The following is a 15232-nucleotide window of genomic DNA, read 5'->3' on the forward strand; positions in this document are numbered from 1 at the left end:
TAAATAATTTGTGAAAAAATATTTGACTTCTTATTACAAACTTTTTCTGTGAGATAAATTTTATATTATGCTTACCTGAAAAACATTGAGACAAGAGATACACAAACAACGAGTAAGTCAAGTAAATTAAAGGCTGATCGACAAAACGCACCGTCATGTAAAAAAGCACCATAAGAAATCATTTTCAAACATATTTCTATGGTAAAGACACTTGTGAAGAAATAGTCAAAGTACACCAATACCTGGAAAATAAAATACAGTAATTAAAAGCCTCCCTAAATTATGGTCTAAATTGTATTACTTTGTTTCTTGGGGAATCAGCTCTTAGTGGGTCTTCAGCTGCTAGTAGAGCAGAAGAAACCATAATACAAACCAATATGACATTTCCAAAGTAGCTGTGGTTGCAGAACCAATGACAGAATACCCGGAATCTGTGTAAATAATATTTATTAAAAAAGAAGATTTTCAAGTTTAATCAGTTAGTTTCACTTATAATTTATTCTAAAACTCATCTGAGTATTTCAAAACTATTTTTATAACATACTTTTAGTACAAGTAAAGTTAAAAGAAAAATGCTTTTAGGAATTTACTAAAATTATACAAATCATTGAAACACAATATATAAAGAGAACATTGTGATCTGATAACATACCAAAAAAAAAGCAAAATATCAGTTGGATCTATTCAAATGTTCTAATGGTGTAAATTTTGAACATAGATTAATAAATAGCGTGCATTTTTAAGATAAAAATTATTCAAAATATATAGTCAATCTATTTAAATGAAAAGTTTATTTACAAAATATTAGCAATGCAATTGAATATTAAAATGAATTATAATTAATTGTAATTAGTATATAAAAGCAAAAAAACATGCAATTTTTATTATAATCATTAGAATTCATTCGATACGCTTGCATTGTTTACAAAAACATCCATTTGTAAAAACCAATTGTGGACAAATTGTTTCAATATCACAATTGAAAAAAAAAGTATCTGCTTTATTACTTTAAATTCACTCATTCTTCTAAAATATCCAGTTGACTGACTATTTATTTAGAAACTCACCATAACAAGAGGATTAAAACTATCTGAGGGGGGGGACTTCCGTCGCTAATATTGTAAAATATACGTATGATTATTTTATAAATGATTCACATAAATAAATTTTTAAAAATTGGCCCAATGAATAACTGTTTCGAGTTTAATTGCATGAAATTTTGAAATAAAATAGTAAAAACATTGAAACATACAAGAATTAGTCTATTCTAAAAAGTTATCAAGCAAAATCTTATTTGTGTCATTGTTAGTTCTAATATGATCACTATAGTCACCATTGCTATGATTAAAATGCACTAAAAATTGACTATGATTACTTTTGTTGCTCTATCTGCTTCAAACAACACCTTCTTCTTTCTTTTGAAAACATAAAAGACTACATCACTCAGTAAATACGACTATAAAAACCCTTCTATAGAGAATTTAATTTAAAAAAAATGTTATGATGTGTACTGATTTTACTTTATTTTAGTTTCCAACTTAAAAAATTGAACAATGAATGCTACTGAAGTTTGCAAAGATATTTACAATGTCTTGTATTGTTTTATATACTATATGAACTATAGTAATGACTGATGATCACCTGTTGGTTCTAGAAAATAAGAAGAAAGAGGATGCAGCTGGAATAGGCTGTTGTTTGGTTGCCATATTGTACTCAGAGAGCCTTCTTGGTCTAGCGGTAACACCTTCTTCTAATTCCTCCATATCTACCATGCAACAGAAAATAACTGAACATTCTAAACTACCAATAATCGACGCCCCTCCGAAATGAATATTCAATATGCCAAATTTAAAAACTAGCTAAAACATTGCAGCATACTCATTCATTCCTATCATGCAAATGTGATATTGTCACAGTTTCCTTAATCATCCAATGTTATTAGCTATTTAAGCGTAGAGAAACAAAAAGCATTAAGTTAATTATTCAATTATACACCAATTTGGTAGAAGTATCAGAAAAATACACAAAGGAAGATGTTACAAGGAAACAGTGTCAAATCTCAAATTTGTGCGGTCAACCGATGGGTTTGGGGAACACACCTGTTATCTTTTGAAAATATAAAGAATGCTGATGCCTGTGGAAGAGGCTTTGTTTGTACTTTATCACTTGACTCAGACATCCTGCGAGGAACCGCTGATGGACGTTGTTTCCGCCCTGATTGTAGATTGAAAGAATTACTTTACAGTATCTTTTCTATTAATTTTTTAAAAAATAAATTATTTATCGTGTATTTAACAGATGTGGAACACCATAAGCCCAATTTGTCAATTTAAAGATATATATAAACTGTTTTCATCATATTTTGCTGTAAGCAAATTTACTAAAATATTTTGAGCAATTATCACGTAAATTGTGAGATTTTTTATATAGCCTATGGGGCGAAGAAAATTTGGTTGTTATCAATTATTTTGGTCTACCTATCTCACTGTGTTGTCTGTCAAGTTTCAGCATTTCACTATTTTCTTCGGTCTATAACAGACACACTGAAGATGGCAAAATGCGTTTGACATACCAAACCAGCGAGGATAAGCAGACCAAAATGATCGGTAATGACCAAATTACAAAGTAACATATAATTAAATATAGAGTTCTATGTACACAGTCGATTGTATAATCTTTATGTATTTTATTGTGAATTTTTCATATTCTGAAATCTTACCCTATCTAATTATTTAACATTTTTTGTGGTTGTTGGAATTTAATACATCTTTAAGAAACCCTTGCAAAATGTATCAAGACACACCCCCTTATTATTTAAACATTTGCATCTAAAAATTAGCATTCAAAATACAAATTGAGGGCTACATTTCTAACAATTCTACAATTGTTACATCAATGAAAAAAATATATATTTTAGTTTATTCATATTTATTTAATTTAAAATATAAATAATAAAATATGCAATTAATTGTGAAGTTTTGAGTGAACAATTGAGTGCTAGAAAGTGTGGGCTGTACAAGAGTAACTAACACTTAATTTATCTTCACAAAATCTATTTTTGTGCAAAGGGTTTTAACTTATAATTATAACTCTTATTGTGTTCTTACCAAAATCGAAATTAATAAGCATGCTCAAAATAATCTCCATGTTTCCTAATAAATTCACATATTCTATTGGGTTGTCCGGAAAATAATGCAGGATTTTAAGTTTTCATTAAAAAAAATCTATATAAAATATTCTGTTTACGTTTACAGGATTACTCATTTGTATGAATGTCAACACTTATTAATCCTCTTCCAAATGATATTGTTTGTTTACCTCTGTAGCATTCCGCTACTTGGAAATAATTCAGTCATCCTTATAATGTCAAAGCGAGAATTTCGTACGATTTTCTTTTACGAGTTTAAACTCGGCCGAAGCGGAGCCCAAACGGCTAGAAACATTAACCAAGTCTGGGGCGAGGGTTGTGTTAATGAGTGCACTGTGCAAAGGTGGTTTAAAAAATTTCGGGAGGGAGATTTCAGCCTTGAAGATGAAGAAGGTCGTGGAAGGCCTTCCTCTCTTAATGATGATGTTCTGCGATCAGTGGTGGAAGAAAACCCCAAAACAACTGTTCGAGAACTTGCAGAGCAACTCAAAGTCAGTAAAACGACCGTCGCTGACCACCTCAAGGCGATTGGAAAAGTGAAAAAACTCGAAAATTGGGTTCCACACTCATTAAACGATCGCCAAAAAAATCAGCGCTTTGATGTTTGTGCATCACTTCTTTGTCGAAACAAAAATGACCCATTTCTGGCCAGAATTGTTACATGTGACGAAAAGTGGATTCTGGACAGTGGCTCGACAAAGGAGAAGCTCCAATACATTTTCCAAAGCCCCCAACTCATCAAAAAAAGGTAATGGTTACGGTATGGTGGGCTTCATTTGGTTTAATACACTACAGCTTCTTAAATCCTGGCGAAACCATCAATGCTGAATCATACTGTAACCAAATTAATACCATGCATCAGAAATTGGCAGTAATGAAGCCCTCTTTGGTCAATCGGAAAGGGCCCATTTTGTTGCATGACAACGCTCGACCACATGTGTCACGTGTAACGTCACAAAAATTATTGGAGCTTGGCTATGAAACTTTGCCTCACCCACCCTACTCTCTGGACCTCTCGCCTACTGACTACCATTTTTTTAGACACCTGGACCACTACTTACAACACATAATATTCAAAAATCAAACGGAACTGGAAAATGCATTTATTGACTTTATCAATTCTAAAAATTCTGAATTCTACTCAGACGGAATTAATAAGTTACCAACACGTTGGGAGAAATGTATTGAGAGTATGGGAAATTATTTTGATTAAAGAACATTGCTTTAAAGTAACTAGTTTCTTTTTTTTTGTTTAATACCAAAATCCTGCATTATTTTCCGGACAACCCAATATTATAACTGACAGACAAAAAATCCCTCCCACTTGTAAATATTGGTTTTTATTGATTATTTTTTATATTTATATGTTTTGTTTTAAATTTATAAAGCTTTTCTACTTTCAATAATTGAGTATATTTTGTTTAGTTAGTAAGGTTAAGAGTGGTTAGAGTATGGGTTAGAGTTAGGGATGGGTGAGGTTGGAATTAGAGTTAGGTTACATATCCATGATTTTATGTTTTTCCCTGAAGCAGAGAAAATATGAAAGTGGGAAGTGCAAATTTTAAGCCTTCTAATAATGCGTTCTTCCTTTTGAATTAATAAGATCTTTAAGATGCCTTGACGTATTTTCTGCCAGCTGAGAAATGTCACTTAGCTGGAGGTTAGCTTGTTCTTCAAGAAGTCCTTTCATGTTCTAAAGTGGATCGGGAAGGACTGCATAAGCTTCTACTCAATTCCCAAGCTAGCCAGGTGAAGACACTAATGTTATGGTCTTCCAGAAACTGCTAACAACATGTGGATGAGCATTATCATGCATGAGAATAGGATGTTTGCTGATGTCATTGAGAATCGATAGCACATGAGATTACAATGTAATCTATGTAGCAAGCAACTCATTGACCCTCCACGAACACCATTCTGTAAGGAACTCCATTAGAATGCCTTTCTTAAATCATTAAAGAGCAACCTTGAAATGTTCTGGGAAAATTACATCTGAATATCTCTCATTTTGTCTTCTCCAACACTCATGCAAAATTGTCATGAGCATGCACTAGTCTAAAGACCAAAGCTTTCTTGGGAAAAGTGAAGCCTTCAAACTTGGTATGTTCTGGCCAATTCAGCTCCTCTGATAGAGCGAAAAGCCATTAACATAAATACTCCTCAAACTTCCTGGAGATGATGAATCGCATGAATAACAGATATTGTAGACAACAACTGACAGCTTCACACAGTTTTAGGGATTGATGGTATTCACTGTATATTTTGCCTACATCCTTCGCATTAAAAACCATTTTGAAATTCAAAAATTTAAATTGTTACTTAAACTTAACATGAATACACAAAATAAAGGGATTGATTTGGTCAGAACAAACACCAAGTGCGCATAATTTCTGGCCTGTCAGTATATATATAGAATTATAGCTATTTTAATTCTTTTTCTGATTAAGTTCAACTTCAATTTTCTTTAAATGTATGAATACATACATTCACTCAAAATTGTAGAAAACAATCTGTAGTCGAAATAAATATTTTGTCCAATAGTGACAAAACAAATATTACATTTTACTCAATAAGCTTGGCTGTGGAAACTTCCATTTACAATCCAATAGTAATTCAATATTCCTATTAATCCAACATACCATGCTGATCATTTTCTTCATCATAATGATATTCTTCTTCCTCTTCCTCTTCTTCTACTCGAACTTTGGCGCTACCCTCTTCTTTAACTGAACTAAAATTATAGGAAGTATTTTGATGATAGCATAATTCGTTTAATCATTTATGTTGAAAAGAATGTAAACAGTGAACAAGTTTGTTTTTGTTTATTCATTTACCCTTCTTCAATTCTTTCTTGAAATTCTTCTTGGCCTTCTAATTCTTCCTCGCCGCTATGTCTTTCTCTTTCCTCTTCCTCTCCCCACTCATCTCTAGCGGGGGAAGCACTTTTAGACATTTCTTGTTTTTCAGCCTTTAAATCATACATCAATAAAGAAACATATCAATGTAAAATATATAGAATATATCTAAGAAAAAAAATCAAAGTTGAAATTTTATCATTTTATTGAACCAAGGTAGGTAAGTGTTTTTGTTAAATCCTGGTAAAACAAATTAGACAATATCATTAAACAATTTTAACTTAATTCAAAAGTAAGTAAATTCAGTAAATAGAAGTTATTTAGCATTCGATAAACAATATTTGTGCAAATAATTATTAAACGTAAAATTCATGGCTTACCTTAATCTTTTTATTTAATTAAATTAATTTATTTATGCATTTACAGGGGTTCACAACAGTAGAGGTCATATTAACTAACCCAGGGCTCCAGTGTTTTGAAAAGAAAAGGTCCATTTTGAAATCAAAGCTGCTGAGATTTCAACCTGGGCCCTTACAGTCAATTCTCTAACCGTTGCGGCCACCGACTCCCGGTAATCTTATTTTTAATATTTATAATTAAATTTTAAAAAGTATTGTCATATATTTGCGCAAATTTGCATACAAATTTTATTTAAATACTATTTGAAATGGCTAAATACAACAAAATTACCTCTTCATCTTCTTCTTTCTCTATTGCAGTTAATGATTCTGCATCAGCTAAATTGTCAACGGCAATAGCCAAGAAAACATTTAATAAAATATCTTTGTTTATTCAGTTAAGGATGTAGACATTTTAAAATTTGGTTCTAATTTTTTTAAGCAGATATGCTTTGCGATCTTTTGCTGTTAGGCATTAGTGATTTATATGACCATAACAATTTAATATATTTTTTCTGCCTAATATTTAAACATTGTATAAATTCTTGCTTATCAATGAAAAGCTACATTACACAATAGATAATAATTATTAATCCTTGATGATCAATGCTAGTGTAATCCAACAAGTAGGGTTATACTGACGGTAATTTTGAAATATGGCTATCTATCTCACTAAATCATAATATTTTTTGAAAAGGATACAATTACCACAGATAAACAATATTATGAAATAAATGCATGCTAATATGCCTATTGATGAAACACCACCATAAGCTCGTATTCCATCGTACATCACAACATTCCAGTCTTCACCAGTTAATATCTGGAAAAGAAAAATACGTTAGCCCAAGGAAACAAAACTTACTTGTTTGGATAAAACAAAGAACAAATTTAAAAGAAATATACCTGAAATACAGTCAAAAGGCTTTGCCAAAAACTGTCAAAATTGTGCCTTGGTTTCTCTTTTGATTTATCAAAGTTAAACCGGCCTCCAAAAACTTGCATTCCTAGTAGAGCAAATATCACAATAAACAGGAAAAGTAGAAGCAGCAGTGAGGCTATAGACTGAATTGAATTGAGTAGAGAGGCGACTAAATTTGAGAGTGACCTCCAATACCTGTAAACATTACATTCTATTATATTACACATACATAATTTATCGATATAATTTTTTTATGAAGGATAACAAAACATTTTGATGAAAGGTAATATTAGTTAAAACTACAAACTACAAGCAGACCATGATTTGAAAGAGGAAGTGTTTAGCAGAAACAGAAATCATTTGAAAAAATTTTAACATGGATTTGTTTTTGGGCTGGCTTCACAAGTTTTTATGTGAACATTTTTGTGTTACCAGGGAATAATCATGGGTTGGGTTAGGCTAGGTTGGAGTTATGGTGAGGTTAGATAGGATTAGGTTAGGGATGGGTACCCAAATTTCAATGTTTTTCCATAAAGCGGACAATCTTGTTTGGCATTTAGATAATATTTATTACAAATACTTATTTAGAAATCATGAGATGCGGTCTGGAGTGATGTAGGTTTCAGAAAAACATTTTCTTTATTGTGCCAAAGTTTCGACCTTTATTGAGATCATCTTCAGGGCCTGGGATTTACAAACATTGTTTACATATTACAATTACATTTTGGATGATGATCTCAATAATGATCGAAACGTTGGCACGATAAAGAAAATGTTTTTCTGAAACCTACATCACACCAGACTGCATCTCACGATTTCTAAATAAATATCGATTAATGGTCACTAATCACCACACATTACAAATACTGTTGTCTTTCTTATCAGTTTCTTGTTACTTATGTATTACAATCTTATATTAATATACATGATTAAATAAATCTTACTTGGTAACTTTAAAAACCCTCAGTAGCCTGACACATCTAAGCACAGACACTCCTAGAGGGGGCATCACATCTGTTCTTGTGAGCACCATTTCTCCTATGCTTCCAATTACGACAAAACAATCAAACCGATTGAATAAAGATACAAAATAACCCTGAAAATATTAAAAACAAAATTGTCATTTCAAACAATGATGTAGGCAAAAATATTAATATATTCATCTAATTTATTTGTAAACCTCTTTGATGAATTTTGACTCAGTCTTGTTAAAATCTTTCTGCAGGCATTACATTGCAAAATTAAGCTAATTTTGCTATTAATGCAAAATTTAAAAAAATAAACAAAATATCCATAGGCAAGGGATGACTTGATGAAAGTAAATTTGAGCTTAATGTAACATTCATGCTTTTTGATTGTAAAAAAGAAAAGATTAAATATATTTTTAAATTTTCAAATAATAATATGCACAATAACAGGCTAAAAATTCTGCCCACTTGATGTTTTTCATTTTCTGGACATTAGAATATTCTGTTGTTAATTTTTTTCTCATTTTAACAATATATGTTTATTTATGCTCATTCTAATATATATCACTGAGGGAAGGTTAGGGTTGAATATGAGTTGTTAGTTCAGGATTTCGTTCACAACGTTTGCTTTTAATAAATATTTATTTAGTCTCATTTGAGCTCTAATCAAATCAATTAATCACCTTTATTTTGTGTAACCTTGTTATGTTTAAGTAAAAATTTGTTTTTGAATTTCAAAATGGTTCTCAGTGCTGAGGATAAAGGCAAAATATGCAGCGAATGCCATCGATCCCTACTGTGTGAAGCTGTTAATCACTGAGCAAGCAAACTGGTTCTTGACTTAGAAGGCAAAGTTCTGGGCATTCTACAGTATCTGTTATTCATACGAGTCATCTGCCCCAGGAAGTTCGAGGAATACAAATTTCTGAACTGACCTAAGAAGATTAAATGAATATATGTTAATGGCTTTTTGAACTATCAGAGAAGCTGAATTGAAGTTTCATGGCTTTATTTTTCACGAGAACACTATGGACTTTGGACCAGTGTTCAGCTGTACTTTTCACAGTTGAGTATAGATTTGTTCAACGATCTCAGGATAGGTCAGTAAGGGTGTGAAGAAGACAAAAGGAGATGTAATTTTTCCCAGAGCATTTCAAGATGCTCTTTGATGGTTCAAGGAAGGAATTCTAATGAAGTGTTGGTTGTTGTTTGTGGAGGGTCTTTGACTACTACAATAATGCCTGTCCAAATGGTACTGGTATAGTCCTTTCTGGGAGACCATATCAGTGTCTTAATCTTGCCAGGATGTTCTCCTTACTTAAATCCCATCGAACAGGGAGATATGTTTGTGAAATGAGTAAGGGCTAATGCAGCCCTTCGTGATACTCATTGGAATCTTGAAAGGCCTCTTCATAAAGAATGGTCTAACCTCCAGAAAAGACACATTTCTCGGCTGATAGAAAGTATGAAGTTTCATACATGACATAATGTAATCCTTTGTACTTAAACAAATTAAAGATAATAAACATGTTGAAACATCTGTATAATTAAATACAATTATTATTATTATTACCCTAACTCCATATCTAACCAAACCTAATCAATTCCTAACCCTACCTAACCTAACCATTCCTAACCAAACCCCCTAAAATTTTTTTGAGCTATTGTTGTTTTACTTTTTGAAATAAAATATACTCAATTATTAAAAGTAGAAAAACTTTGTACATTTAAAATAAAAAACTAATAAAAAAAGAACAATATTTACAAGTGGGAGGTTTTTTTGCCTGTCAATGTATTTTCAACATAGTGGAGTTTGTTATGGAAAGTCATACCTGAAATCCTAAACTGTACATTTTCAATAACATTTCCATTGTAAATAGAGCAACAAAAAATATATTAGTTATTTCTGAAAAAAGAGAAAAATTATTAATAATATCCACTTTTTATATAAATTTTCATTAATTAACAGTTGTTAGTTTATATTTTCAATTAGTCCACCTAAACACCACAATGTCATCTGTATTTTTTATTATATTACATCAAAAACAAATGAATTTATTATTTGTTTTTTAATGGACATGACAAACAACTATGTAGATTATAAACTTAATACCTTGGAATTGGTCTAACCATGCCGGCTGGTTATAATGTTCTGTTGCTAGTACTCCAGTATTTAAAAATACCAACACTATAATAAGCCAATAAAATGCTTGAGATTTGACCGATTTTCTACAAGCTCTTCTCATTCTTCTATTTACCCTGTAATAAGAAATTATATTAAAAAACTAATTTTATTACAACTAGTTAGTTTCTTTTTAAACAGTTACACGCTGCAGTAAATTTTACATTGACAGAAATTAATTAAAAGTTCAAAATTCATAGTAGTATTGAGAGCATACCTGTCGAAATCTTTCTTTTTCTTAACAAACCATGAATCTTGTTTTTCACCTTCATCTCCCTCTAATCTATCGGCTGACTCTGTCTCTGGATTGCTTTTATCTGCATCAAAAGGTAGAAAATTAATGTTTGGGCATCAACATATCAAAAGTGTTTATCAATTATTGAGTTCAACAATTGGTTCAACTGGGTTCTGTGTCCAGGACAAGACATTTTTCATATAGAATCAGTACAAATTTTTTATTTCCTTGAAACCCTCATATATGTCATGTGTAGCAAAGTATTAAATAATAATGAAAATAATATCTTTCAATTAATTAATCCTTATGTAAGGTATTGGTCGAGATAAAAAAGTCAGTGTCACAAGCGGGATTCGAACCCATGACCTTTGGCTAAATACGCCGCTGCTCTACCACTTGAGCTATCGTTGTATTACAGAGGTGACGGACTCAACCATGAAGGAACTGGGAGCTCTGGCATGGTTTGGTCCATGAAATTACAGACAGTCAGAAATCATTGAATGAATAAACAACAAACTGTAGAAATGTAAGAGATGCACGCAATATACTATGGTAGAGCACACAAAGAATATTTGCACTAAGACAGTTTGATTTATTACATTTTATTTGATAATGAAGAAATTAAAATTCTGTTTCCTAAACATAATTTTAAAATTACAATGATGTTTGTCATACTTTTTGAATCAGCGTTACGTTTCCTATCTTCCCCTTCAGGTTCAATATCTTCTGCTTGGGTTATCCAGTCTAAATAGCCTCTTAAATCTTCTTCTAGTTGTTGTTTTTCTCGCAATTTGTGAAAATCTCCTCTTGCTTTTGCCTTTTCTCTTTCTTTTGAGAACTCTCTAGAAAATAAAATATTAATTGGTACAACATTTATGTTATTATTTTATTAGCGTTTTTCTATTAATTACCCGCTAAGGACACCAAGAATTAGGTTCATTACGAAGAAAGCTCCAAGAATTACCATAGATATAAAGTACATCCATTGCCAAGTATTCCCCAAAGAATCTTCTATCTGAAATTAAAAAATAAAATTTTGACAATTTTATAAGGCTTTTTATGTTGCCTTTACTTCAATTTATTGCATTTAGAGTCATTATATCAACTATTATTTAATATGATTAAATTTAATGCCTCCTACTGCCAAAAAAGACTGAGGATGAGTGCAACAATTATACTTACATTATATAAAACTTCAGTCCATCCTTCAAGAGTAATACATTGGAAAACTGTCAGCATAGCTAATCCAAAGTTATCAAAATTGGTTATACCAAAATTTGGTCCTTCCCACCCATCGAGGCAAACATATTCACTCGAAACTTCATTACACTGATAACCAGCACCTTCAATAGAACTACAAGGATGTGGATCATCCATTGTCTCATCTAAAACATTTGTGATGCATTATATATTATAAATAATAACAATAATGGTGAAAAATTAAGTGTGAATGTCGATCCAGTTTACTTAATCATTATGAATGCACACATGATAAGTAGGTGAGTCGTCTCCTTACATTTTAATTATACAGGTTTGAAATTGAACCCTATATAAATGCATTTATGGTCATGAATGATGTGCTTTCCCAATCCTTCAACCTAAATCCCTCAAGAATTGGTACTGTCCATGATGTTATTTGGGATTGCTGTCAACAACATTGCTAATAAAATAGAAGCTCTGAAAAAGTGATCATTGTATGTAGATGGCCTAACAATCTTTCTTACTAGAAGGGATATAGAAGAAATAGCAAGAAAATTACTGTATGCTATAGATAAGCTTGTTACTGCAGCTGAGGCAGTAGGATTCGTGTTCTCAGGGGCCAAAATGCAAGCTATGCATTTTTGAAAGTTGAGGAGAGAACATATATGACCCCATCCCTATACAAGAAATGGTCCTAAAGTATGAGGAAAATGTATGATACCTTGGCCTAATATTTCGTAGTAAACTTTGATGACAACAGTACTTAGATTACACAGCAATCCAAATAAAAAAGTCCTTATTATTATGAAATTTTTGAACATTTTAAAAGAGGAGATTCAAGAGAAGTACTGCTTCAGGTGTTTAAACTCCTCTTCTACTAGGAATGGTATACTGAATAAGCTATATAATATATATCGCAGGAAAAGACTTGCAACAGGGGCTTTCTGGAATAGCCGAGTAAACAGTATCTGCATTGATGCTGGGGTCCTGCCCCCCGGTTCGATCAAGCCTGCAAGGAAGATACACCCAGCTAAGAACCCATACCAGGTCACTGGGAATCAGAATAAAAGAAATACTGGTCACAAGGGAAGCAACGGTTCCCAAAGTTCTAGAAATTAAAATTAGGGAATCAGGAAAGGAACCATGGATGCTCCCTTCATTCCCCATACGGGTTGATATAGCGGACCTGAAGAAAGAAGAAACTCCCTCGAATGTATATAAGGCAAAATTCCTGTCTCTCAAAGAATATGACACTGCAACATTTATATGTACAGATGATTCGGAGACAGTGAGGGGGTTGGCAGCATGGTATATTCAGAGGGCGCATCATAGAAATTTCCCTTCCAAACATTGCAAGAATATTTAAAGCTAAGTTGACCGCCCTGAGGGAGATCGAACAGATTGGGTGCGAATCCATATATTACATGCAATGATTCATTCAGTGCAGTCTTAGCCATCCATTGATCTGCTAATCCAGGCAATACAAGACAAAATTTGTGAAATAAATAAACAAAGAAAAGAAGTTGTAATTGCCTGGACTCCGGGCCATGTAGACATACAAAGTAACCTGAATGCTGACCGAGCTGCCAAATGAGCAGCAACAATGCCACATGACCCTGAGATCCTGCAGCCTGGCGGAAGCCAAAAATTATGTCAAAAATTTATACTGGGAAGATTGGCAGAAACGATGAGCCACAATGAACAACAAATTGAAATAAGTGAAACTGTTGGTCAAACTGGGCCATGGAGAGGATGGATAAAAAATAAAATAGTATTGACTCGACTATGTACAGGCCACAACAGACTAAAGCACAGGCATCTCCTAATTAACAAAAGGCCATGAAGATGTCCTCTGAGATGCCTGAATTGCCTAATGTCTCTAAGAAAACACATAAGATTACCTTAAAGTGGGTTCCGGACATGAGGGTATAGAAGGAAATAAACAGGTTGACCAACCAGAAAAAAAAGTGTATCCTTCACTCATGGCATGAAAACAAGCAGGTTTTCAAAAGTCCCAGACAAGCTCGGATTTGAAAGTATACGAATTTAGTGCCTGCCTTTCTGAGAGTATGTAAATATGTGCATGTTTCATATTTTTCTATTAAGCAGATACTCGATACGAGGAAAAAACACAGGATGGAAAAAATATAAGGAGCTTGTAATGACTAGCAAGCCAGGAAAAACAATCAACTTCTTAGAAGAAACGAGATATATTGAACAATATTTGTCATCTATACAATACTATTAAACAATTTGGCTAAAATAATACTGATTAAACTTACCTGTTCCATTTTTAAAACAGGTTTTATGCAATGTTCCAGAAAAAAGTTCCAAACCTATGATCGCATATATTATAATTACAAAAAGTACTAGCAGTGCAATATGCAATAAAGGCACCATGGCACGAAGAATTGAATTCAAAACAACTTGTAAACCTAAAAATCAAAAAATTACAGACATTTGATGTATACTTTAGAAATATTTTCAGCATAAATTGTTGCATTGTGCATACTTACTTGGCACCCCAGATACCAGCCTTAGCGGCCTTAAAACACGAAAGGCTCGTAACGCCTTTACATCGAACCCTTCTTTCATTAAATTGGATAAAGCTGTACTTATCATACTGTAAAAAAAATATTCCAAACAAAAATAAATTTTAATTTGATATTTAAATTATATATTAGAATTATGTAAATTTATTTATAACATTAAACGCTCAAATAGGTTTAAAATGGCAAAATAATTTAAAAAATTTCAGTACGCATTTAAAATATTTAATTCTATTGTACTTACCCTATAACTACAATTGTAAAATCTAATAAATTCCATCCGTTTCGTAAATAAGCTCCTGAATGCGCCACAAAACCATAGGCAATGATTTTCATAATACATTCTACGGTAAAAATAACTAAAAATATGTATTCTATTTTTTCCTAAAACAGAAAGAATTAGAACTCAAATTATTTGATACTTATAATTTAATAAATTAGTGTATAATTAATTACTAACCAAGTAGGCATTTGTGCTGTTTGAATCAGCATTGGGGTAAGGCGTGTATACAGCTAGAGCCACACAATTCGCAAAAATTGTAAGAAGAATCAGGTACTCAAATGGTCTATATCGGTTTGGTAAAGAAAATGATACAATTGGATAGAAAATAATTGTTAAAAAAATGCACTTCTAACTCAATATCACCAAAATTATCGATTTGGAATTTTGTACATCATCTTTTCTCAAAATGCAGGTGAAAATAAACTTCCCCATACATAGCCCCCCTTTGATAAAGAAAGTCAACGTATACAAATAATTACACAGGAAACAAAT

At 32.1% G+C, this 15232-nt stretch overlaps 1 protein-coding gene across 4 annotated transcripts in view; it reads right to left on the reverse strand.

Annotated features, from left to right (window-relative positions):
• The window catches only part of LOC106672043 (muscle calcium channel subunit alpha-1), a 112133-nt gene that overhangs the window by 38591 nt on the left and 58310 nt on the right, over positions 1-15232 (reverse strand). For 3 of the 4 annotated variants that reach the window (XM_014403159.2, XM_014403141.2, XM_014403150.2), the window contains exons 3-21: positions 14918-15023; positions 14702-14841; positions 14425-14531; positions 14191-14343; positions 11891-12093; positions 11620-11723; positions 11384-11550; positions 10691-10790; positions 10405-10550; positions 10124-10197; positions 8268-8419; positions 7308-7518; positions 7104-7224; positions 6694-6785; positions 5983-6116; positions 5788-5879; positions 1642-1765; positions 302-431; positions 76-242 (exon numbers count right to left, since the gene is read on the reverse strand). In XM_014403159.2, the coding sequence (XP_014258645.1) occupies positions 76-242; positions 302-431; positions 1642-1765; positions 5788-5879; positions 5983-6116; positions 6694-6785; positions 7104-7224; positions 7308-7518; positions 8268-8419; positions 10124-10197; positions 10405-10550; positions 10691-10790; positions 11384-11550; positions 11620-11723; positions 11891-12093; positions 14191-14343; positions 14425-14531; positions 14702-14841; positions 14918-15023 (2523 nt within the window). Of the gene's footprint in view, positions 1-75; positions 243-301; positions 432-1641; positions 1766-2099; positions 2215-5787; positions 5880-5982; positions 6117-6693; positions 6786-7103; positions 7225-7307; positions 7519-8267; positions 8420-10123; positions 10198-10404; positions 10551-10690; positions 10791-11383; positions 11551-11619; positions 11724-11890; positions 12094-14190; positions 14344-14424; positions 14532-14701; positions 14842-14917; positions 15024-15232 lie in introns of all 4 variants that reach the window. The other variant, XM_024228616.1, reaches the window with a different exon arrangement.

The sequence above is a fragment of the Cimex lectularius genome, unplaced genomic scaffold, assembly GCF_000648675.2.
Source record: "Cimex lectularius strain Harlan isolate CLEC.00 unplaced genomic scaffold, Clec_2.1 scaffold141, whole genome shotgun sequence".
Classification (NCBI taxonomy): Eukaryota; Metazoa; Arthropoda; class Insecta; order Hemiptera; family Cimicidae; genus Cimex; species Cimex lectularius.